Source organism: Talpa europaea, assembly GCF_964194135.1.
Source record: "Talpa europaea genome assembly, chromosome: 4".
Classification (NCBI taxonomy): domain Eukaryota; kingdom Metazoa; phylum Chordata; class Mammalia; order Eulipotyphla; family Talpidae; genus Talpa; species Talpa europaea.
This window is the reverse complement of record NC_140070.1, coordinates 47,719,359-47,745,850: the sequence shown is the minus strand read 5'-3', so window position 1 is coordinate 47,745,850 and position 26,492 is coordinate 47,719,359. Positions and strand designations below refer to the sequence as shown.

Sequence of the window (26,492 nt, the reverse complement as noted above, 5' to 3'; positions counted from 1 at the left end):
TAATCTTAATTTGGATTGTGCACACCTCAAAAGGTTAAAAAAGTATCCATATATTACAAAATCCGCAAGGTTAAGTCTCTGCAAGTTGTCACTTGCCTAGGATGACTGCTAATTTATGCTGCCTGAAAGGAAAACAGTGATTATTTTACTCTTCATGTTGCTCCCCTGGGGGTGAAAACACGAGTTGTGGGAGAAGACCTAAGAGCCTAGAATAAAAATAGAATTGTATAAGTTTTTTTTGAAGGTGAACTTAGAAAAAATCTATCCAAAAGAATAAAGATGGGACTTTTAAAAATGATAGCGATTTTTAGGGTGTTTTTTTCCAGATACAAGACAATTTTGTTCCAGATACAAAAATATTTGGCACAGCTTTAGTTTCTGCTTTGCTGCTTAATACAATTAGGAAGTTAGTCTTACTGTTTAATACTTAATATGCTAGGCCTCGTAATTAAACCTAGCCTCAAATGGTTAATAAAAATTATACATCAGATGTTACATGGGTTCCCTTGATTTTTCATCTATTCACTTCTACTTTAAGTTAAACTCCCCAAACCCACATGTATATTCACTTTGTAAACGTGTAGTTAAATCTATGTGCAAAAATTTAAGAAGCGTTTTAGAATAGTCAGAGGTAAAAAGTGGCTTCTATGCTGTTTCTATTTGTGCTACTCAAAAATGGTTTGTACTTTTAGATGGGAGGGGACCCTATGTTAGATTTTTGTTTAGTTATATGTCATTGTTCTTGGGCCCTACCAAAACATTAAGGCTTGTTAATAAAAAAATACTTTCAAGGATTTGGTTTCTTTCTACAGCAGGATCATGGATTCTTCAAAGGACTTGCTCGCACAGGAAGTCCAGGTCTGCTAGGGCTGCCAGGAGAGGGGTGGTTTTGTGTGTAAATAGGACTCCGCTCCCGGACGCGCTCCGCGTGGTCCAGCTCGGCGCCCCCGGGAGGCCCGGTCGCCCACGCCCAGGATCAAGGGCCACGGGGAGAGCCGGGCCCACCGCTTACTACCCGCCCGCGGCGGCCGCGGAGCCCTCGGCCTGCGCTCGGCGCGGCCCTGCCGTCACCCCGCCCACGCCTCCGGACGCCGGCTGGGCGCGCGGCCACGTCGCTCGCTTCGCCTTCCCGGCTCGCCCCGTGGAGCGGCCGCGGCAGCGCCCTGGCGTGCATGGGGCGCGCCGCTCCGGGAGCCAGGCCGCGAGGGCGGGGCTTGGGGCCGCGCTGGATTATTTCCTAACTCAGTGGTCCATGAGGGCGAGGAGGGGCCGCGTAGGGGCCAGGCCCGAACGCCACATGGCGCGACTTGGCGGGCCTCAGCGTTGGCCGCCGCCGCGGAAGCAGCGTGGTGCTGGCCGCCCACCGCCCACGCCGGGAAGCATGGGTCAACTAACGAGGGTTTCGCCGCAGCCCGGGCGTCTAAGGGGGAATTTGAGAGCGCGTGGGGGAGGGGCGGAGAGCAGGCGCCTCGAAGAGAGCATGCTCTGTTCTGAGAGCCGTAAGTGGAGAGGCAGGCATGCGCAGTGAGCTCAGGGTGGGTTGGCACCGGGGAGGGGCTGCCGCGAGCTGGCTGGTGTGTTTATCCGGTTTTCTGGGTGGGCGGTCAAAGCGCACGCGTAAGGGCGCCAGGCGGCGGTGCCGGGTAGCCGCACGCGCATGCGCGGAGCGACCCGGTAGCTGTGAGAGGGTGTGGAGGGGGCTCTTAGAGGAGAAGCAGGGGAAAAGGGAAGCGAAGGGAAAGGAAAGGGCGGAGGGGGAGGGGTGAGAGTGCGCTCTGCGCATGCGTGCCAGCGCTAGCGACGACGGCGGCGGGGGAGTCTCGGGGAATGACAGTGGCTTTGCCCGTTGGGGTAACGGTCGTCGTCGCCGGCAGGGCCTGAGGCGCCGCACAGCCCGCGGGATCCATTAAGGCCGCAGCAGCCCGGGGCCTACCGAGCTCTAGTGGCGCGTGGAGTCGGGTGAGGGCGGCGAGGCACGGGGGGAGGGGCCTGCGGCGGGGCCTCGCAGTGTGTGCTGGGCGGCGGCAGGGCCTGGCGGGGAGAGCGCTCGCCTCAGCCGCGGCCGGGCGGGCGCTGTGGGCGGCGGCGGCCGTCGTGCTCGGCGGAGGAGGCGTCCGTGTGTGCGGTGCGGAGAAGATGGCCGGGCAGTGAGGGGGCGGCGCTTGCGCCTGGTGACCTCGGAGTGAGCGACAGGAGAGCGAGGGGCGCCGCTGCGGCCCGACCGGGCCTGCTCCCCGCCCCCTCCCGTCGCCGCCGCCGCCGGCCCGCGCACTTCCTCCCCGGCCCCCCATCGGGTGGGGGGGGCTCTCCGTGCCGCTTCGCCGCCTCGGGGGGCCGCAGACCTCTGACCGCCGAGGCGCCGTTGGGGCCCGCGTCCGATATGGAGAGAGCGGCGGCGGCCTCTGCCTGCCGCAACAGCAACGTTCGCCGCCGCCGCCGCGACTTCGTGCGCTAGATCCGAGAGGCCGCCGTCCCCGCGCCGCCCTTGCCGTCCCCGCTACATCCGCGCCGGGCGCTGTGATGGAGTAAGGGCCCTGCCGCCCGTGAGAAGCGTGCCCGCCCCTCGGACCGGGCCGGGGCCTGCTCCCGCGCCCGCGCAGCTCGAACTGAGGAGGTGCCTCCGCGTCCGGAGATGCAGCTCGCGCGAAGGCCGCCCGCCGAGCCGCGGGGCTAGACTGAGCGCCGAGTCCCGGCCCGAGCGCCTTAGCCGCCGCGTTCTGCGCCCCGCGGCCGCCGGGGACAAACTCAGACGCTGGTTCCTCGCTCTCTTTTTTGTCTGCAAGTCTCAGGGACGGAGGAGGGGCGCCAGGGCCCCATGTGTGGGAGGATTGCTTCAGCTCCACAAACTTGCACGGATTTTGGTTACTACTTTGGCCAGCGGTTCTGCTCTGATTTCCTCCGAATTGTTGCAAATTCGCCATTGTTCCCGGGCTGCTTACAAAGTTGGATCCGGAATTTCTTTTCAACCGGGAGCCAGCGGTGTCGAAGCGTCTGCAATGAACCCGGTGAATGCTACTGCTCTCTACATTTCCGCGAGCCGCCTAGTGCTCAACTACGACCCGGGAGACCCCAAGGCGTGTACAGAGATTAACAGGCTTTTGCCTTACTTCCGACAGTCCCTCTCGTGCTGTGTTTGCGGTGAGACGTTTTTTATTGTTCCCTTTTCAATGCGTGTTTGAAAAAACCTTCGGGGCAGTGGTAACTGGAGCGGTTTGGTGGCGTGGTAGTTTGTATGACGCTTTTGTTATTGCTGTGTACGGTCGTTCGTTTTTGAAACTCTCCGTAGGACTTTTTGCCTGGCATTTCAGAAAGTCCGAACCTTTCCAAAACGCTTTACACAGAGGTCTTAACGTTCACAACTGTTTAATTCGACTCGGCTCAGCTTCTTACCATTTCTTGGGCTCTTTTGAAATGAGGTAAAACACGCCCTTTTTTAACCCGTTGATACAAGAGCAATCTTAATACCAACCGTGGATAAGCCTGATTAAAACTTATACCTGTGGCTTGTTTGCATTTCCCCAAACTGGTGTGGGTGGTAGTATAATCTGATTTACCCACAGCCAGTGAAGCCGGTGCAGAACTCACCCCAGGTTCTTCAAATTCCTTGACAGTTTGACGGTAAACAGTGAGCCAGGGGAGACTTAAGGTACTCTCCTAAGTACTTTTTTAGTTGGTGGAATTTTTACAGGTTTGCTTTCCTTACTGTGTGGTTTTACTATTTTGTGGCCTGGCAGAGGGTTGTTTTAGGCGTTTATGTTAACAAGATACTGATTTGTGTTGGGTAGGACACTTCTAAATTATTTTTGAGATATGAAGTTATGCTGATGCTTAACATGAAATGTTTCAAAAGTGATAACTGTTTAATTGTGCATGTAATTATTTGCTTTTCAAAAAACCTCCATTGGAAATATTAATACAAAGGGAAGGGCAACTGACACAGAAAAGCATTATTTTACACACTGTTTCATATTCTCACCCCAACAAAAATTTTGAGGTTTTGTTGATCCACTCACGGGTTTGGTCAGGAACTTGCGAAATCCAAGCACTTCAGGCTTTTACTTTATCTTAATTAGATGAAGGAGCGTAATTAGGGACTTGTGGTGGCCTAAGGAGGAAAGAAATACGGTATTCTGTTGTCATTCTTCAGCATTTACTGTATAACTCTGGGGCAAGGCACTGAGGGAGTGCAGAATAGGTGAGGATTGTGTTTTTTTCTTTTTTCGTACTGGGTACTTAATCTCATAAACATTTAAGTAATTGAGTAAGAATGTGATTAAGTGCTGTAACTGGTAATAGACACTTAACAGCAGTATAGAGAAGTTGCCTTGGGCAAATCAGTTAACTGTCCTGGGCCTCAGTTTGTTAATGTGTAAAATGGGACATTTGGGCTTTATTCCGTTTCCTTTCATCTTAGATTTTACAAATATAACTAAACATTTGCTGGGTTTTATTTCCCCCCCCCTTCATTTATGTCCTAACAGCGTTTGATAGGTTTCAGACTGAGGAGCTGCTATAACTTTCTTCTCCACAAACCTGTATGGTGTGTTGGGGAGGGAAATTGCTGTGGTGATGTAGGGGGAAGGGAGAGCTGTGGGGCAGCCCACCCTGGCCCCATAGAATAGCACTAGTACTGTCATCACCCTGGAAGGTCTCCTTTTCACTAGGTGGGTGGGACTTTGCCCTCTAATTTACAGGGAGGAATAGTAGTTTTGAATCATGAAGATGCTTGGATATTTTCTTATCCAAGCTTTAGCATAGTTGTGGTCTTATCGAACATTTTCTCAAATTCTAACCAGGATTTTAAAAAATATTGAAGATGAAGTTGCATTTTAAAAAGCTCAACTGTAGTGGTTTTTTTTTTTTTTTTTTTTTTTAAAACCAATGTTGGCAACATAAGGGGAATTTTTCTGACAGTGGGGCTTTGTAATTTTTCCTGTTCAAACTTCCCTCCCCACCATTCTATGGAAAGGTTTGTGGTTTCTACCTTACCTTTGTAATTGCATAGCTGGCATAAAATTTCAATAATTTGGATGTAGTTTCAACACCTCCCCATTTTCATCTCTTTGGACATAAGCCTGTCCTTATCAAGAGATGGAAGAAAAAAATCAGATATATGAATTCAGATTCAGCATATAGTCATCTTTGTATCAGATGCTGTCTTTGACTCTTAGCTGAAAGCAGAAATGCAATCAAATTAACAGGGCAGTCTTATTTTATGAACATAATAAATATGTGAAAGTAAAGTTTATTTTTGTCTTGGTGCTGTAAGTAGGGATTTTATTTCAACAGATCTTTCAATATCTGACCCAGAATCCTATATTTTTAGCCTTCTATTCAACTATTCTCTTATATAATTTCTCTGCTTCAGCCAGATGGATTTTTTTTACATTTTCAAGCATTTGTGCCTTTCATCTTCCTCTTTTTCTCCACCTTTTTTTCTTTAAAGTTCCTTCTGCCAAAATATGCTTCTTTCCTCTGTGACCTCAGTTCCCTTCCTCAGTAACTTCCTTGCTCACTCCAGCAAAAAGTTCTTTGTCCTTTGAAACCCTCTGTTAACTCTTTGTTCCAGTGATGTACATTTACAATTCTTTCAGTGTAATTTTTGATATCTAATTCTTCTGATATTTTAGGGAAAATACTATTTTTTGGTACATTTTTGTGTTGCTCCTGCCTCCACTCCTATCTAGTGACTTGCCTGTAGGTGTTTATGACAGACTCAGGAAGAAAGTGAGAGGGAGGTGAGGAAGGGAAAGTTATGAGATTTACAGTTTGGTTAAATCTTGTCTTTTCCATCTACTGTGTAGGCAAATTGCTTTTACTTTTTGCCCCAGTTTCCTTTTTATAAAAGGGAATAATTATATCTCCTTCAACTTTTTTTCTCCATGTTTGTGCTATATGTGGGATTGCTTTTTAAGTGGGGGAAAGACTTTTTGAACCCATGAGAACAAGTCCATGGATTTGGTGTCTAGTACATACTACGTGTGTAGTATCCCACCCTTGGGCAGAAGTAGAGAAGGATAGGAAGAGGTGACATCAGAGAGTGAACTGTCAAGTCAGTTATTGTCAAACCTGAATTATTCACTGGAACTACTGGTTTTGTTATCATTGTTCTTTGAAATGCTAATTAGCTGATTGCCACTGTTTTACAATTGCTTTTGTGTATTTAAACCTGAAACTTCTAGTGAATTGAATAGCAGTGCTTCAGAGAATTACTGACCTTTCTAGGCCACATAAACAGTGACCTGTACTGTATTACTGTGGGTACTACTTTTGTGTCAGTTCTTTCCCCTTTTTCTAAATACTTGCTTTATCATTTGTGCTCAACTGCAATACAATTTCTTTTCTTTTGGTAGCATGAGACTTGATAACTTCTGTCCTAGGAATTTTAAGTTTATTAAACTTTGAAATCTTCAACTGATACAAGTTTGATATAAAGACATAAATCCATAAAGTACATGCTAAGTGGAAAAGTATTACTCCAAGATATTTGGAGTCCTGTAAAATAATTTTGGTCACATGATTACTACTTGGGCACATGGATATTTTCCTAGTGTTTTAATTGGAGTAGGAAAAAAACAGTTTGGCTTTGGATTTACTGAATAATTGTGGTCCAGTTTCTCATTTATAAAATGGAAAGGGACTTGGAGATTAGTGTTTCCCGCTGAAACAGTGACATTGTCTAACCAAGTGTTTGTTTTGAATGTTACGTATTTAAAACTATCACCTTTCTTACTACTTTTGACATCCCTTAAGGGTGAGAATTTTGCTGGTCTTATTCTCTAGACAGTTACTGGCTCAACAAGTGTTTGAACAAGTATTAAACAAGTACTAAAAAAGAGAGAATTTCTAAGTAGGAAGGATGTGTTTTCATAGTAAAGTAGATTGCTTAAAATGAAATAAATTTGACTTTGTGAAAGACTGATTTTTCTCACATTCCCATTTTTTGTGGAGTTACATTGGAATTTGAAGATCATCTCAAAAATCTCTTGTTTAGCAGAAATAGTATTTGAGCAAGCAATTTATAAATAGCAAAATTATTCTAAATTCTAATTATTGAAATTTGATCATATAACCTAGAGTAACTTACTTTATACTACATTTTTAGATGAACACTAAATTGAAAGGTCGTTTGAATACTTATAAAGAAATCTATGTTAATGTTTTATATTTAGTTTTCTCAGTTTTCAAGTTCTTTTGTATTTAAAACCACTACAATTAATATTTTTATTGTGGTAAACACAATATGAGGCTTACCATCTTAACTGTTTTTAAATGTATAGTTCAGTAGCATTAAGTGTATTTACATTTTTCTAAAATTTTTCAGAATTTTCTCATCTTAAAGATCTGAAATACTATACCCATCACACAACAACCCATTTTCTCCTTACCCCCAACTTTTGGGTTCATCATTATACTTTCTGTCTTATGAATTTGACTACTCTAGGTACCTGACTGTTAGAGTAATACAGTATTGGTCTTTTTGTGATTGACTTATTTCATTTAGGATGCTTTCAAGGTTCATCCCGGTTAATATAGCATGTGACAGGATTTCCTTTTAAGACAAAATAGTATTTCATTGTATATACCACATTTTGCTTATCCATTCATCCAGAGTTGTTTCCATCTCTTGGCTGTGTTGCAAGACCCTGCTTTCCATTCTTTTGGCTATATACTCAGAAATGGAATTGCTGAATTTTATACTATTTTTTTTTTTTGAAGAACCTCCATCCTGTTTTCCATATTTCAAAAATGTTTGAACCATTTTACCTATAGAGCTAAAGGGTCCAGTTGTCCATATCCTTGCCAACACTTGTATTGTCTTTTTTTCAAAAAATTGTAGCCATTCTAATGGATATGAAGTGATAACTCATTGTGGTTTTGATTTGTATTTCTCTAATGATTAGAGTTATTGATCATCTTCATTTGCCTGTTGGTCATTTATATATCATCTTTGGAGAGTCACTATCATTTTTATCTTAAAAACTTGTTATTTCACTCATCATACCTTTGTTAACATGTGATCTATGTGCTGGAAAAGAAAGATGAGTAAGGCATAGAGCTCCTGACTGACATGTTGCTCAGTCTTACAGGGTCAGACAGGTAAGTAAAGCAGTGGCATTGTGTTAGAGGCACTGGCTGTTATACCAGATCGCAAGCATTGTAATAGAACATTTACAAGTTAACTTTATTGCACATGTATAACTTTCAGAAATTAACCATAAGTGAGTTTTTCCCCCCTCCTTGTGATTTGTTTTTGAGTAACTATTTACAGCAAAGTTTGAACAGATCTGGTTGGAGTTAAAAGTATAATTTGGGTGATCAGTTTTTTTTTTTCCTTGACACTTAAGTTTACCTGTTTTCTCTGATCTGAGAATTCTTTAGGGAGCATTTATCTAGTAGACTGGTAAGGAAGAACAGTGTTTAGTTAGTAATTTGTCTTGCAGATAAACTTTTTATTTTCAGATAAATTTATTGAACTGATTTCTTTTCCTAAGAAAAATCTCCGTTTTACAGTTTGCCCTTCTAGTATTCTGAAAACTAGTTATAAAATGTTAATTCCTACTTGGGTTATGTTTATACAAAATGAAATTGCTTTAGGGAAAGGATTCCCTTTATGCATTGTTCTGGTTGCTGAGAAAGGTGAAAAGGTTTGATCCATAGTACTTTGTCATGATATAATTACCTGAAATGTTAGTGCTAGTTTAAATAATAATTCACGGCAAAGGCAAGCATGCTACTGTAGAATTAGGTGGGGGTGGGGGGAATTGGTTTTAGTTTATTGAGATCTAGGGGGTATGGGGCTTGAGCTGGGCCCAGAGGAATTGGGGGAATTAGTGAACATTTTCAGCAAGGCTTGAGGGAGAGAACTGTTAAGATTTGTTTAGGCAAAAGAAAGTCAAGTTTATCTGTAGTAAAGAGTCCTTGTAGGAGAACCTTTTTCTTTTAGTAATGGTTACTCAGGGGCCTTTTATGTGAGGAAACCTGATGCCAGGCTAAGGAATTTGACATTTACCCTGTAGATTTTTTTTTTTTTTTAAGTGTGCTGTATAGGCCACCTAAATCAAATTCAAGATTCCCAGTTATCTCATTAGACTGATTGTAATCTCTGGATAGGCAGGGCTTTGTAGCCTGCATTTTAGCCACCCATTTTGATCGGGGGATGGAGATATGAGGGAAAATTTTGTTCTCACACTTAACAACATTTTAATTTTTGATATGTTTTGTCTTGGTTAGCCATATTTCACCATGAACAGATTGAAACATTTTCTGCTCTTAAATTTACAAATATGTCCAACACAATGCTTTCAGGTTATATATATATATATATATATATATATATATACACACACACACACACACATACACACACATACACACACTTGGTAAAATGTATTGAATTGTAATGAAGAACTGATCAGAGTTGGCAGTTTAATGGAGCTACATGGGGTAAATTGGAATCAAAAACTTTTCAGAAACAAAGTCAGGAAGGACTTGGATTTTGAAAAGATGTTTAGATAGGCTGATTTGAAATAATATAAGCAAAACCAAATTAAATTATTCTTCAGGGTTTGCCAATTTGATATGGGTTTTGGGAGAGGTCAGGTGCTTGGGAGAGGTTACAATTAAGATAGGAATTAGAATTGATCGGGATGAATGAAGAGAAGGATAAGATAATGTTGAATAATTTGATGATGCCTGAGGGTTGGGTTTATTGAGGAAACATCAGAAATACTGTTAGGAAAGAATAAAAATAAAATCTAAAATATTTTGTCCTTCCCAGAAATTTTGATTTAAGACTAAATTTTACATACTATTTGGTAAACAACATATCTGCTGAGATAATGGGGTTGTGATCTTCACGCTTTCAAATTAATTCAAACACCCAGATTTTTGCCTCTCTTTGCACTCCTTGCCATTTGTGTATGCTTACCTTTGCCTTTGTGTGACATTGATAGCATGCTGTCAGTAGTTGTTCAAGGCTTTACTGTATTGGCTTCTCTGAGTTGTTGCTTCCCTCAGAGTCCACTTGACTCGTGTGTAATTAAGTTTGTTTTTGTGAGGGCCTCCCCGGTGGCGCAGCGGTTGAGCGCTGGGTTGCGAAGCTTCCCGCGGCCTCTGCAGCGCTGGTTCGATCCCCGGCTGCTCCCCGGCCACCGGAGGAGGGTCCCGCATGGTGCGCAGACCTCTCCTGCCGCCCGCTGCTCCCCTCAGCAGTGTACTTAGGTCCTTCTGCCTGCTCTGCTCCCTGCTCTGGCTCTGGTGAATTCTCTCACCCTCCCGCGCTTCTGACTGTACCCAGTGCATGTATAAACAAAACAAACAAACAAATAAATAAAGCATGCCTCTATAAAAAAAAAAAAAGTTTGTTTTTGTGAGATCTCATATTCTAGATTTATTTTATTTATGTATGCAAGAACTGGGGTGTAGGCCAGAGGTGCGGGAGATGAGAGGATTCACCAGAGACAGAGTGGGGAGCAGAACAGATGCATTTACTGAAATACACTGCTGCGGGGAGTAGCAGGCCAGACAGGAGAGGTCTTCTGTGTGCCATGTGGGTTAGCTCCCTGGCAGGGGATTGAACTCATGTTGCAGGATCTGGTGATACCTTGATAGTGCTGAGACTTAACCCCTGCGCCACCAGGGAGGCCCGAGCTCTCATGTTCTGAATTTTATCTTAAATTTTAAAAAGTAATATTTCAAACTTTATTGTAATTTCTCATGTTTTTCTGTGTTCAACAGTCACCTTTGATTTTTCTCTATATTTAATTTACTGTTTTTTCTCTTAATAGTCATTTTTTTTTTGTTTCATTGTTAGGAAATTAATTTTAATAATTATTTTTCACCTTAATACATGTGGCCATTTTTCTTTTTCCTTTTTAGTCCATAATATTTTAGCAGAACTGTTTTCATTCATTGGTTTTCTGATTCCTAAAATCTTAAATCTTTGCAAAGTTGGAATATTTGGTTTTCTAAAGTTGTTTATCTAGTTTTATAACCAGCATATGTTGTGTGTGCTAGTTATCTTTAACAGTTTGTCCATTTCCTTTGTTACAACCCACAGAAAACATTCATTTAAAATGTCTGGTGTCAGGGCCTCCTTGGTGGTGCAGGGGTTAAGTCTCAGCACTATCAAGCTATCACCAGCCAGGGAGCTAACCCACATGGCACCGCAGACCTCTCCCCTCAGCAGTGTATTTCAGTAAATCCATCTGTTCTGTTCCCTGCTCTGTCTCTGGTGAATCCTCTCACCTCCTCCCCACCCCCGTAACCTGGTATCTCTGGCCTATACCCCAGTTCTTGTATGCATAAATAAAATACATCTTTTAAAAAATAAATAAAATGTCTGGTCTCAAGTTTGGAACTAAATTGTTTTCTTGTAAAGTTGAGTGGTTATAAATTCTTCATGCAAAAATTAAAATGATACCTAAAGTGTGGAGGTAGGTGGTCCACTTGTTTAACCTAAGGGTCTTTGATCTGCTAACACTATTCGATGGAAAATAAATCTTTACCCGATAGCTTGAAATTTGGTATTCTGTCCATGTATATATAGTAATCTAGGATTAGAAGGGTGTGTTCAAATTCAGGCATCTTTGTGATATGTTTTTGAAATCCCTCTCCAGTCAGTTGGTTGTCTAGCCTGTGATTGATCATATTCAGGATATGAAAATAAAATTTGACTACAGATCCTCCATAAGCTGTGGGCTGTCTCAGGGATCCCTTTATGGTGTCATTGAACTTGCCACCTCAATTTCTACATAGATATAACCGGGGAAATATTAATATTACTAGGTTGTTTATGATGAGAATTTATAAAGCCTTAGGCAGAAAGGACTATAAATCATATAGTCAATTCTTATTTCATATAATCTTTTCTATAATCTTGAAAGCTCATGCAGGATTTTTCCTGAATGCTACTGGGTTAGGGAACTAAATAATCTGCAAAATAATTGTTATCATTGATAACTTTTCAGAAAGAACTTCCTTTGCTTAAGTCTCACCTCTGTAATTGTTTCCTGCTATTTTTTTTTCCTGAAGCAATTCTGGTCGCCTTTAATAAAATTTTACCCTTCCAGGGGTTGGAGACAATTTTAATGTCTTTCCTAAGAAGGTAAGCATCACAAAGTTACCTGTTCTTGAAGCTTTCTGGCTTCAGTTTTATCTAAAAGTGTGGACTTTGGGGCCTCCCTGTGGCCCAGGTGGTTGAGCACAGCGCTGTGAAGGTGTCCTCAGCCTCTGGGACACCGGTTTGATCCTGGCCGGCCACGTAGATACCCACATGGTGTGGCAGACCTCTCCTGTCTTGCCTGCTGCTCCCCTCAGCGGTTTATTTCGGTCCGTCTGCCTGTTTTGTTCCCTGCTCTCTCTGGTGAATCCTCTCTGTCTCTGGTGAATCCTATCCCGCACATCTGGCCTGTACCCCGGATCTTGTATGTATGAATAAATAAATCTTAAAGTATGAAAGTGTGGACTTGTGTATATGTCTGCAGTATTTAAGATGTGGTCAAGTGGGACTTACCTGCCTCACTTGGACAAATTACTTAATTTCTTATCTCATTTGTAAGATAGGGTTGTTGGCTAGCATGGAGATTTGGTTGTAAACCTAGCACCTAGACATTTTTTTAAAGTTAAAAAATTTGTGCCAACATTTTAAAATCTAGAATTCACATAAAAATGCAGATTTTAGGCACTTCTGGAAAAAATTATAAGCTCTGGTAGCAATGGATCCACATTTCCTCATGGCATGGCATCATTGACTTACTATTTTAACTTTATCAGCTTATTCCTCTAGGCATTTGGATTTGTTATCCTGAGATATGTAAGTTTTGTAAGGTCTCTTCTGTTCTAGACACTTTATTGAACCATAGAATTCTAATGTGATACTGAATTATTTTGTGAAACCTCAAATGGATAAAAATTAGAGAACAGTTATTATTTCACGTTTCCTGTCAGTTAAAACAATTTCCACCAGTTAGTTGATACTGTTCAAGTCTTCTTTATCCTTGCTGATTTTGTATTAGTGTTGTCAATTTTTGAGAAGTGGTGAAATCTCTTAACTATAAATAGGTACATCTGCGAGTTTCTCTTTAAAGTTTTATCAGTTTTTGCTTAATCTATTTTTGAGGCTTTTGTTATTAGATTTGGTGCAATGGATATAATTATAACAGCTTTACTTTTAAATGTTTGGCTTGGCTCTACTAATTCTGTCTTTCTAGGTTTATTTCTGTTGATTCTTTTTTCTGCTCATTATGGGTCATATTTTCCTGCTTTGCATGGCTAATTAATTTTGATTGGATGTCAGACACTGTGAATGTGCTACCTTGTTGATAAAATTTATCATGTTGATGAATATTTGTGTACTATAAATATTCTTGAGCTTTGTTCTTTGATGGGCTAAGTTACCTGGAGACAATTTGATCCTTTTGCAGCTTGTTTTTAAGTTTTTGTTTGGTGGGAACCCATTGTAGGCTTTTAGGGGCTAATTTTTCTGCAGTTACTCAAAGAACCTTCGGACTGCTCTGACAGTTTTTGAATTACGGGTGATGGGAATGGGAATTATTTGTTTGTCTCTGAGTTACAGGCATTGTTCTCTCATTTTGGGCTGGGGATTTTTCTCCAGCTTGAGTTGTTTTCTCAAATGCATGTGCTGACCAGTACTGAGTTGAAAAGAGAGGTACCTTGTGTAAATCTCTAGTTCTCTTTGTGCAGGTCACCACTATTCTCTGAGAAGTCCAAATTCCAGGATCTCCAAACTCTTGTCTTCTCAACTCAAGGACACCAATTATAGGCTTTGTCTGTGTTCTCTTGTGTTTTAGCCTGAAAATTATCTCCAGTCAGTAAGCTGGGGCAGTTACTGGGCTTAGTTTAGCTGGTTTCCCCAGCTTCTCTCCTCCTCCCCCCCCCCCCCTTTTAGGGATTACTGTTCTATGGTGTTTCTGATAAATATCTGATAAACCCATATGTGATAAACCTAGGTTGGTTTTTTTTTTTTGTTGTTTCAAGATGGGAAAGTAAATCTGATTATTCTGTTTTGTGTAGAAGCAGAGTTAGATTATGCTAAACCTATGTTGTTCCATGCAAGAACTGCAGTCAGTATCTGTAGTTCTTTGTATACTTAGCCACACCTTAAGTGCTCAGTAGACTTACTGGACATGGCAGATGTAAAACATTTCCATCCTGACATAAAAATTCTGCGAAATAGTACTGTAACAATCTGAACTTAGGTTTGTTTCTGAAAGTTGTGGGAACATTGAAGGATGCCTTCAGTTTTTCATCTCACGTTTTGATTTGAGCTGTGGATGAGTTAAAAACAGATCTCTGGAACTTTCTAGGCCTGTGTCTATAAAACAATGACTTCAACTCAGTGTTAGTAAATCTGGTTCAAGGTATTCATAAGTAAAAGGTTGGTTACTTAAAAAAAAAGTTTTTCTTGTTTTAAGTGAGGCAACTTGAGATGTTCAGTAAATATTGGACTGAATAGTCATACTATAACCTATTCAATAATTTTGTTGAATTATATCTGCCATGAGGGTTTTATTCTTCATCATATATTTTGTTAGCTTATAGTCATATTGCTTCAATTCTTTAGGCCATTGCTTAGGGACAAGAAATATTAAGCATTAAAATTGAGTTGATTTTGAAATTCTAGGGAATGAGGAACATAAAGATATTAATTATTTTAAATACTTGGTTCATGGTTATTGTCTCTAAGTTGTGTTCTAATGTCTTGTATATCAATAGGTGTTGGTAGTTATTCAGAAAACAAAAAATTGATAACTACTATGACCTTTTTTGTTTAGGGAATAGTTTGTGTACACTTATAATCTGTTATTTGAAATATTTGCAAAAAAAACTGTCTGAAGCCACCCTCAGTTTTTTATCACTTAGCAACAAAACAAAAATGGTTTTAAAATTTTTTTAGTAAAGAGAATTCCAAACAACAGCTTACATTTGTAGTTTTGTCCTTGCATTCTATTTGATTTTGCTTAATTTTTTAAAAGAATTCATGATTTAGAAATAAGATACACCATTTTAAGTGTTACCATAGTACATTTTCTTACATAATTGAAATAAAACAAGAGGTAATCCTATGTTAGTAGGGTTTTCTTTGTATGTTTTATTTAAATGAACTTTATAGTATAATCTTTAGTAGTACAATGGTTAAAAATGCTTTTTTTCTTAAAATCACCTCACGTTTCCCATTAAGAGTTATAATAAAATAAATCTTGAATAAAAAAAGTTAATAAATCCCCAGGAGTTCTTGTTGCTGTGAAAGATGGCATCAAGGCAAAACAAAATAAACTTAAAGAACTAAAGAATACCTGCTAATCATTGTGCATCAGAATGTCTTGGGAAGCGTCTTAAAAATACAAATTCCTGGGCAGTATATCCATGTTATGACTCCATTCTGGAGTAGAGCACACGGGTAATTCTAATACTGAGCCCTGGTTGAGAGTAGCACTGTCTTGGAATAGTGCTAATATGAGGTTAATAGGTGTACTTTAAAAAAAGGAATGTGTGCCAATAAATTTAATCAGTACTGTGTTAAGTTTCTTGACAGCTGTAGTGTTCAGTTTTAAGACACTGATGTACTTGGGATGAGTCTCCCTGTTAGTGCTATATGACTTCAACCCTGTTAGTGCCATATGATTTCATGAAATACCAGTTCGAATCTAGATTTATATTGATTTACTAATGTTTGGTTGTTATGCTATGAATCACTGTGCCTCATTGATTAGCCTCTTTTATTGATAATTTTACGAGATATTGTCATTTCTTAGCTAAAATACAAAAATAATGGAATATTATAAAAGTGCTCTGTAACCGCAAAATACTTCTATAAAAGTGTCCTCTGTGTAATTTAAGGTATACGATGTCTGGCATTCTCTTAATTACTTCTTACTAGAATTTGAAATGAGGCGTGACAGTTTATGAATGTGTCATGGGTCTGATGGTTATACATTTGTGTGATAATCTATGGTGAGTGTTTATTTTAGTTCATAAGGGTAGCTGATTGGTGAAGCTTACCTTATACAAACTATTGTTATCACCAGGAGTATCGGGGTGTATTTTTCATAGTTTTAGGTTAATCAAAGAAATAAAAATTAAGCCCTGTTCAGATATTTAGTAAATAGCTTTGTATAAGTAACATTCATACTTTAAAATTTTCAGTGTTAGTTGTAGGTATTCCATTTCCTAGATTGGGAACACAGATTTTGTGTGTGTGACTTAATCACACTCCTCTGCATACCTGATCTCAGTTATCATTAAAGTGATGTAGTGAAGTATGAAATATCTGGTCAATATACTCCATTCTGTATCACCATCTTTTGATGACTAATGCCTATCTTCCATGTTACTCCCTTATTTTTAATTAAAATGCATATAATCATGCCATGATTATTTGTGCTAGATATTTTAAAGAAAATAGTTTACAAGTCTGGAATTCAAGTGATCAGGGCTAATAATGTTCTTGGTCATACATGCTGGACTATTTAGGGAACTAATAATTTTTTTAAGAATCCTTTTTATTTGAATCTATTTTTTTTTTTTGAGGCATGTATTTGTTTCTTGGTTTGCTACTAAAATTAATTGTGTGGAAGATTAAAGGAATTTGTAAGTGCCACTCATTCAGACATTTAATGAAGAAAACAGACCTGAGTTAGGAAGCTCTGTCAAGGTGCCTTCCTTTGTCTTCTCTTATCTCAAATTCATTTCTTTCTGATTTGAGCTATTACTTATAGTTGCACTCATTCTCATGAATTTTGTCTATTGAAAAGATTTTTGAAAGGGTTAGTCTTCAACATAAACCTGTAAAAATATTGGGTACAGATTTTGCAAGATTAAAAACAAGTTTTAAGAAGAACAGTTTTAGTTGTCCATTTGTCACATAATATATATGATCTTTTTATGGTGTTTTCAGAGGTTATTTCCATATGTATATAAATCTAGGAGTTATCTCACTACTTGTTTGAAAATATTTCGGGTGTAATTTTGGTGCTGTAATCCAGAGATGTATAAGAGATCTGAGAATGTGGTAGACATTTAGCTGATCCCCAGAAATCATTCGCTTAAGTGACAGAAAAAGAAATGAAGAATCTTCTTAAAGGAAGATTACTTGAGCAATTACCTCATCATTTGAAAAAGGTGGAAAGGGGGGCCTCCCTGGTGGTGCAAGGGGTTAAGACACAGCCTATGAAGCTGTCTGCAGCCTCTGTAGCACGAGTTCAGTCGAGTTCAGTCCCCGGCGAGGGAGCTACCCACGTGGTACAGCAGATCTATCCTGACTTGCCTGCTGCTCCCCTCAGCAGTGTATTTCAGTTGATCTGCATGTTCTGTTCCCCACTCTGTCTCTGGTGAATCCTCTTACCCCCAACCTCTGGCCAGTACTCTAGTTCTTGTACGCATAAATAAATAAATCTTTAAAGAAGAGAAAGGTGGAAAGGGCCTATTTAAATCAATGGATTTGACTATGAAAGGGTTATTGTTCCAACCTTGTGTCAGACTTTTGACATCAGTATATTCCTCCACTTTCATATGTGGCTTGTTATTGCTGTTGGAGACTGAATCTAGGGTGAGTGGATTATAAATCAGATTCAGCATAGTTATTCTTACATCACAAGAGAATAGGGTATATGTATATGAGGGTTGATCAGCACCAATTTATTGCTGCTACTAGAAAAAAACTCAGTTTTATAGATAGAATAAACTTAATTCTATCTAAAGTGATAGAATTAAGAACACCAGCCATCTTAGTTAGGCATGAATTTAACATGTATATATTTCCTTATTTTATACATCTGCATTATATATCATATAAACATTAAATATATATACACATAGTTTTTAGTTAAGATTCCAAGACTGGTATGTAGGCTGAACTTTTTTTCTTGGAATATCTTTAAAGAGAAGATAGTGCAGTGCTTTATAGCACATACATTCATTGAAACATTTAAGATTAACTTTAAAAATAGAGGTTGGAGTATAGCGAATCCAGGCAGGACTTGTGCAATTTCAGTTTCTGTGTAGTAAGTCTCCGTATCCTTAAAGTGAGCATTTATTTCCCCTTCTCATTTTTCATGCTCTTTGTAATATTTTTGCCAGTACTCATTCATGATTTTTCTTTTCCCAATAAAGTTATACATCTGTGGTTAAACAGTGATTCTGACATAGCACGACTTCAGTAATCATTCTTTCTGGTAAGTGGAAAGGAGCTAAAGTCTCAGTGGATGACATGGATGACATGCACAAGCAGGGTAAGATAGAAGGAATACTAGGTTGGGAATCACTAGATTTGCCTTCTGTTTCTTGTTGCTAGTAACTAGCTATATAATCTTAAATTCAGTTTGTTAAAATGGCCTTGTAACAAATTGATTTTCAAGGTCACATCCAACTCTTTTTATGATTCATTCATTATGCATTTATTAGGTGCTGGCTTATATGCCAACACTTTGAAAACACAGAGATAGGGGCCTCCCTGGTGGCACAGGGGGTTAAGCACCACACTATGAAGCAATAGCAGCCTCTGCAGCACAAGTTCAATCCCCGGTCAGCCAGGGAGCAACCTACATGGCGAAGCAGACCTCTCCTGTTTCGCCCACTGCTTCACTCAGCAGTGTGTTTCAGTCAGTCTGCCTGTTTTGTTCCCTGCTCTGTCTGGTGAGTCCTCTCACCTCTCATATCTCTGGCCTGTATTCCAGCTCTTGTATGCATAAATAAATAAATCTTAAAAAAAAAAACACAGATAAATGTCTGCCTTGAGTGAGATGGAGTGCATATAAAAGTTCTATAATAGGAGTATGTACTGAGTGTTTTTTCGAAAAATTGAGGGTCAGAAATTAAGGAAAACTCTCTTGGAATTCATATTGAGTTGATTCTTACAGAATAAGTAGTTTACCGTGAAAGGAAGGAGGAAGGACATTCTAGGAAGAGCATATCATAGGAGGAATGAGTAAGTGTATTTTGGAGTGGTTAATGGTAGGTGAGAATGGAGCATGGAGTTTGTAGAGAAAACGTAAATGGTGTGAAGTTTGGGGGGTTGGGAAGAGAGTAGATGGGGGTCAGCATTCTAAAAGGCTTTATATGTCATTCGAAGGACTTTGTATTTTCTTTTTTTTTTTTTTTAAGATTGATTTATTTATACAAGCACTGGGTACAGTCAGAAGCGTGGGAGGGTGAGAGAATTCACCAGAGCCAGAGCGGGGAACAGAACAGACAGACTGACGAAATACACTGCTGAGGGGAGCAGCGGGCGGCAGGAGAGGTCTGCGTGCCGTGTGGGACCCTCGCCAAGGGCCGGGGATTGAACCGGTGCTGCAGAGGCTGCGGGCAGCTTCGCAGCCCAGCGTTCAACTGCTGCACCACTAGGGGAGGCCCAGGACTTTGTATTTTAAAGGCTGCTTGAAAGAGGTTTTTGTTTTTGGACAGTTTTTATTTGTGCCTTTATGAGGAAGTGTTTTGAAAAAAAGACAATCAGATTTGTGTTTTAGAAAGATCACGTGGTAGAAGGTGTAGAAGGTGGACTGATAGAAGCAGGTGATGTTGAAGTAGGTAGACAAGCTCGCTAAACTTGCAGCATTCAAGGTGAGAAATAGTAAGGGTTCAACTAAGGCAGTAGTAATTTTTTAAAGTAATAAAACCTGAAGAGTGGAATTGGTAGGTTTAGAAGCAGTATGCATTGAAACTCTGGAGAATGCCTGAATGTGGGATGCGGGAGAGGAAAACTGGATGGTTTCAAGATTTCTGGATAAATTATGTCAGTATCCAAGAAAAAGGGATGCAGGAGGAAGGGTATGAGGGGTGATAAGTTCATACTTGCTTGTACTGAACTTGAGTTGTCTGGGTAATCAGTGGAGATATGAGATTCTTAGTAAGCAGTTGAATGTGTGGGTCTGAGTTGAGAGAAAGGTTGAACTGGAGGTAACAATTTGAAAGTCACTAGATTGTAAATTTTGTTAATTAAACTGACTTTATGGGCAAACCACTCTGGAAGGAGTAGGTAGAGCACTTTTTAACATGGGATTATAAATCACTGAAGCTTTAAAAGGGGGAAAGGTTCATGATCCCCATGAATTTCTGTACAACAGTTTGTACATATATGTATTGTCCTATTCTCATGACCCAGTTAAGATTATCATGGAATACTGGAATGGAGTAAGAAGCATAGATCCTAGTATAGGAACTTGGCGGAATACTGGAATGTTGGTGCGTACAGAAGAAGAGGATATAAGGAAGATGGAGACAAGTCTTAGGGTCAAAGGGAGTAGAACATTTTAAGGACGTATGCGTAACCAGCAATGTGCATTGGTTTGGGATTAGCAGTTTTTACCTTCCATTAAAACCTAATACTCGGGCCTCCCTGGTGGTGCAGCAGTTGAGCGCTGGGCTGCGAGGCTGCCCGCAGCCTCTGCAGCGGCGGTTCGTTCCCTGGCCACCAGTGAGGGTCCCACCAAGAAAAGAAAAAAAAAATCAGGTGATATTGGAAGAAAATAATTAACTTGTGTATTGCCAGACATAGAGAAAATTTCATTGTTATGACATATTTTGGATTGAAGAAGCAAAATTTCATTATTATGACATATTTTGGGTTGAAGAAGCAAAAAAAAAGATACTTTCTCAGATATTTGAACAAGATTCTGTTGTCATCCCTCTCAACGTGTTTCTGTCATCTCATTTTGATACCTTTTATAAATTAAAGTTTGTATCCATATCCCCTCCTGTCCTTTGAAATCAGACTCACATTCTTTTATTGACTTATTTTGAGAAAATTTAAATATGGAGTGTCTCCCTCCCCAACCCACTTGTTTGGCTTTACCATAGAGAATGGAAACATATGAAGAATGTTTGAAACAAATGTTAGATTGAGTATAAAAAAGTCATGTTTTCCTGGTGCAGTAAAGATTTGCTTAGCAGACAGCACTACATTCCTGAACAAATTATTTGAGATTTTCTACCTGCCATATTTAAGAGTGTGACACCAAAAATCAAGTGTGACACTTTCATCATGCAAATGTTTTGTCATTTCTTTTTTTTTTTTTTTTAAGATTTATTTATTTATACAAGCACTGGGTACAGTCAGAAGCGCGGGAGGGTGAGAGAATTCAACAGAGCCAGAGGGGAGAGCAGAGCAGGCAGACTGACGAAGCACACTGCTGAGGGGAGCAGCGGGCTGCAGGGGAGGTCTGCACGCCATGTGGGACCCAGGGCTCAACTGCTGTGCCACTGGGGGGTGGGGGTATGGGGGGAGAGGCCCTGTTTTGTCATTCCTTGAACTACCATCCTGTTTTGGATCCAGAGCTTTAGAACCACAAGATCTAGCTTGCAACAGAATTCTTTTTGTAGTTAGTACAGCTACCCTCAGCTACTCTGCCCACCTCATTCCTCTCTATTTTTTTTTCTGTATATGTTGACTGTAGATCTACTTAGATGACCATTCGTTATTCGTGCCATTTGGAAGGAGTAGCTGGTGAAAGGTACATGATCTTAATTCAGTAGTGAGTGTGTAGGAAATTGAGTTTAGAATCTCAGTAACTTAATGTGAACCTAGAGAAGTTCATATTTAAGAACTCTGCTTTTTTGAGCATTTTAAGATAACTGTAAGTACTATTAAGTTTTGTTTGCTTTTGAAGATTTTTTTTTTTTAAATGCATAGAAGAATTGGGTGTAGGCCAGAGGTGTGGGGGATGGTGAGAGGATTCACCAGAGACAGAGTGGTGAGCAGAGCAGGCAGATCTACTGAAATAACATTGCTGATAGCTTTATAGGGCTAAGACTTAACCCTTTTGCCAACAGGGAGGCCCAAGTTTTGTTTTGCTTTGTTTTTTAACCTTAAAAGTAGTGATAAAAAAATCTCATGGACTGTAGTCCATTTAAACAAGTAAAGTTTTCTGACTTATTTATTTATTTTTAAAGATTATTTATTTATACAAGCACTGGGTACAGTCAGAAGCGCGGGAGGATGAGAGAGAATTCACCAGAGCCAGAGCGGGGAGCAGAACAGACAGACCGCCGAAACACACTGCTGGGGGAGAGCAGCTGGTGTGGCAGGAGAGGTCTGTGTGCCATGTGGGACCCTCGCCTGCAGCAGGGGATCGAACGGGGGCTGCAGAGGCTGCGGGAAGCTTTGCAGCCCAGCGCTCAACCGCTGCGCCACTGGGGAGGTCCTAACTTATTCTTTTAGTTCTTTGCCATAGATCTTTAATGTGAGTTGCTAGTAGCTTTTTATTTTCTAACTATTTTTGGTGTGGGTCTGTTTACTGGTAAGCAAGTTTAGGCTGTGATGGAAAGCACAGTTTATTGAGTTACTATTTTTAGAATGGATATTTTATGATTTCTGTTTCATGTTTGCATTATCAGCAAAAGTAGTCTGCTTTTTCTGACTTGTAGGATGCCACGTATTAGGTTATTGGAAAAGTCATGAAGTATTTTTTGTTTTTTAAGCAAAAATGTGTCATGACTTTTGACAACCAGTATTTTACAGCTGTGTGATCTGTTTTCATTTTTCTCTTTAATTATTTTAGAAAAATTAATATGAAGGTTGAATTTTTTCCCTTTCCAGATAATTTTTCATATATCCCACATATCCATGATTTATTTGAATCTTCTCATGGATTCCTTGTTATTTAATGTTCTAGTTTCCAAAGATGCTTGGGGAAATGTTATGATGGTTTTAATAATTAATCATAATCTACCTGTGTGCAGGTAGATTTTTAAACTTTCTGATAGTGACAATTGTGGATATTATGTGAGTCTTGGCAGATTTTTCCTGTATCTCAAGTGTCATCAAAACAAATGGCTAATAGGAATTATTTAGATTATTTGATATTATCATTGATTAGGCAGTCCTTGTTACTGTAGTAGAGGTATTATCAGGAGAAGGAATTTATTAGAGGTGATAAGTACAGAATGTTTGATTTTAACTTACTGTAGCTTTTGCCATTGTACATTATGTCAGCTCTGGTGTTGACAGGATATCATCATTACTCTTGAACATTATTGCCAAGTCCAGTGTTCACAGGATCAGTTTTCATTCATTAACACATTTTCTAGGCATTTTAGCCACTATCATTAAAAAAATTTTAAAAAAAAGTTTTTGTTTATTTTGCATAGAACTGAGGTGTAGACCAGAGGTCTGGGGGCAGGGGATGGTGAGAGAGGATTTAGTAGAGACAGAGTGGGGAGCACAACAGGCGGATTTACTGAAATACACTTCTAAGGGGAGCAGCTGGTGAGACAGGAGAGGTCTGCTGCACCATACCTGGGTTAGCTCCCTGTCTGGGCATTGAACTCAGGTCATAACAGTGATAGGGCTGAGTCTTAACTCCTAGGCCACCAGGGAGGCCCACCACTCTGTTTTATTTTCTCCTGTGCCCCTCCTTTCACCTACCTAAAACTTCATTTACCCCCTGTAGTCTGGTCAAAATATTAGTAGGGTTAAATGCTGTTACTAAAATTGGAGAATAAAAAGATGTTGCTTCAGAGATAATAAGACCTAATTTACTTGGTAGTATGCCTGCCAACATAAAATTTTATAGTGTTATCACCTTTATGGCATTAGTAGCTTTTTGAAATGAATGATCATTTGCTTGGTTCAACATTGGGATCAGTTATGCATTTTAGAAGAATTTGCCAACAGGCCAGTGATGTCCTTATTGTTTCCTTATGCTGAGGAGGGGTGCTTATCTTATATGGAGAAAGGGGGCAAAGCTGACTTGAGACCTAGCTAGCTAGTTTTGGTGCTGTGGATTTCTCTGAAAGTGGGAAGTCTTAGGCTGCTGTATAAACCTTGATGCTGGCAGTGATTTCTTGTCAGGATTAGAGATGTGTAAATGGCAGATCATCCAAGTGCTAGCTTTGGCATATTAAATAAATATTATCTATGTTAAATCTGTTTAATAAAAGGAAAGATTAAGGCAAAAAATGTTTGAGAAAGTAAAACAGTGTTTTGCTGGATGCTGAATTAAAGCCTCTTTCTAATATTTCATCGCTTTTTCTCATGTTAAATCTAAATCATAAAATTGTATTATTCGGTGTGATAATGGCATTTAGGTTACATAAGAAAATGTACTTTGTAGGGATTTAGCTGATGTAAAAGGAGGTGACTTGATGTGTGCATGTATCAGTAAAGTTGCTTTGGAATACTAAGAACAAAAGATTGATACATAAAGCAAATGTGGCTTAATAAGCTTGATAATTGTTAAAGCTGGGTGATAGATATATGGATTAAACTAATTTCTCATTTTTTCTGCTTGAAGTGGCGCAAGGAGTTAAGACAGCACTATGAAGCTCTTGGCAGCCACTGAAGCCTGAGTTCCATCCTGGGCCAGGAAACTGACCCACATGGTATAGCAGACCTGTTTTGTCTTGCCCCTGCTCCTCCCCTCAGCAGAGTATTTCAGTCAATCTGCCTGTTCTGTTCCCCACTCTGTCTCTGGTGAATCCTCTCACCCCCACACCTCTGGTCTGTACCCCAGTTCTTGTATGTATAAAAAATAAATCTTTAAACAAAATTTAAAAAATCTGATGTTAAGTATCTTAATTATTAACAGTTAATGTGTTACACAGAAATTCCCAGAGTTACCATTGTGGTATTGTTACAGGGCAGGGAGAAGGGCACTCCAGACCCCGCAAACCTGCCTGCTCTAAATAGGTTCTGCCTAATCTAAAACTAACATCTTAGTTTCACTGGTCTGGGGATGGGAAAATTAAGAAAATGAACTAGGAATTGGTGGCATTTAAGGTGAGGAGCAAAAATGAACATTTACTTTTTAGTGTCAGTATAGATCATTTAATATTGTTTAAATGGGATACAGTATCACATTTACTTAGAAGACAATTTGTATTATTACAAAAAGTAATTCTAGTATATTCGACAGACTAAGAATTCAAGACAATGCAATGAGGAAATTTTTTGTAATGAACTACAACTTTTTAAGTTCTGAAGATACGTTTTTTTTATATGTGCTGCCGAAGCGAGCACTGAAGATACGTATTTTGAACAAGTCTTTTTTTGCACTTGATCATGAAAATATATGGAACATGACCTAAGCTAAAATAAATTAAACTTTTACACAAGCACTCCCCTGTGAGTTTCATGTTTCCCCTTGACACAGACTGCTTATCCACTTTTTCTAGCAAAAGATGAATTTTTGTAATTTTAAAATTACATCTTTAATTTTAAAATTAAATCTCATCTGGTCATTCAGAAGAGATTTGATTGACATGACTGGTGAAAAGCTCAGTGATGGTAATAGAGATAATTCTTAGCTACCAATCACTTAGTTTGTATAAATTGCATGCAAATCATTAGGGGTTACAAAATGGTGACATTGAAAATAATATAATTTTCTTCGTTTTGTAACTGCCTTATTCCCATAAAAATAAATACATACATTTAAATTAAAATAAATATTTGGTTAAATCAAAGTGAATACTTGATTCTATTTACCATTTTTAAAATTTTCAAAATTGTTTCTCTAGCATTCTAAAGTTTCAGAATTTTTTTCTTTTAATGAACATTTGAACATTTTGGATGTGTTTCATTCCATTGCAGTTATGCTTGCTTAGATTTTTGCAACTGTGGCCAATAGGAGCCTCATTAGGTTTGCCCCTGTTTTTCTAACACTATTGTGATCTTACTTTCCACCATAACAAGGTGCAGTCAGAACTCATCTTGTCTAATTTATGCCACAGATCTGAAATCAGCTGTTAAAGAAACCTTGAGTCCAAGGTTTGGACTTTGAATAGGAAAATTTTTTCATTGCCATTTTCTGAGGTGATTGCTGTTAGGGTTGGTCCCTTGTATCCAGGGTTTTCAGTGGACAGTGTAAGGAAATGTGTAAATTTCAGACGCAAACAGAATTCATACTGATAAATACAGCTAAAATTCAGGACTTTCATCTTTTCTCCTAATTACAAACCCCCCCCCCCCATAACAGTCCATATTCTTCAGGATATCAACATTTACTTTATCTCACAGTAGAGACCACTGCTTTTATAATAACTACCAATAACAGTATGACTATTGAAGAAAATGAACATGCAAGATTCTGAATCCATTTTCTGTATAGTCATTTAAAATTAATATCTGAATGATTGTGCCATTAATATAAAATTACAGTTAAAAGCATATAGTTAAGAGCATACATACATATCTATATGTAGATAGTCCCCAACTTATGGTTCACCTCAGAATATTTTGACTTTATAATGGTGCACAATTGATACGCATTTGGTAGAAACCATACCTCAAACTTTGAACTTTTCCTCAACTAGCAATAAAGTGGTATGATGCCCTCTCATTTATGCTGGACTATTTTACTAATATTACTCTCATGAGTATTATTAGAAGGGCTCTAAGTTCTCTACATTTTTGCCAATTTTTGGTATTTGTCATTTTTAATTTATCTGTTCTAATACCAGTATACCATGGTTTCACTTTCCTTAATGATGTTGAGCATGTTTTCATATGCTTATTAGACACTCTTTTTCTTTTA

The 26,492-nt window shown here is 39.4% G+C and overlaps 1 protein-coding gene across 1 annotated transcript in view; it reads left to right on the top strand.

Annotated features, from left to right (window-relative positions):
• Nucleotides 1-2,845: 2,845 nt before the first annotated feature.
• MSL2 (MSL complex subunit 2) overlaps nt 2,846-26,492 on the top strand; it is a gene marked incomplete at its 3' end in the record, with an annotated part of 33,043 nt that continues 9,396 nt past the window's right edge. The window contains exon 1 of the mRNA XM_084231777.1: nt 2,846-3,138. Coding sequence (XP_084087903.1) covers nt 2,997-3,138 — 142 coding nt within the window. The 5' untranslated portion in view covers nt 2,846-2,996. The remainder of the gene's footprint in view (nt 3,139-26,492) is intronic.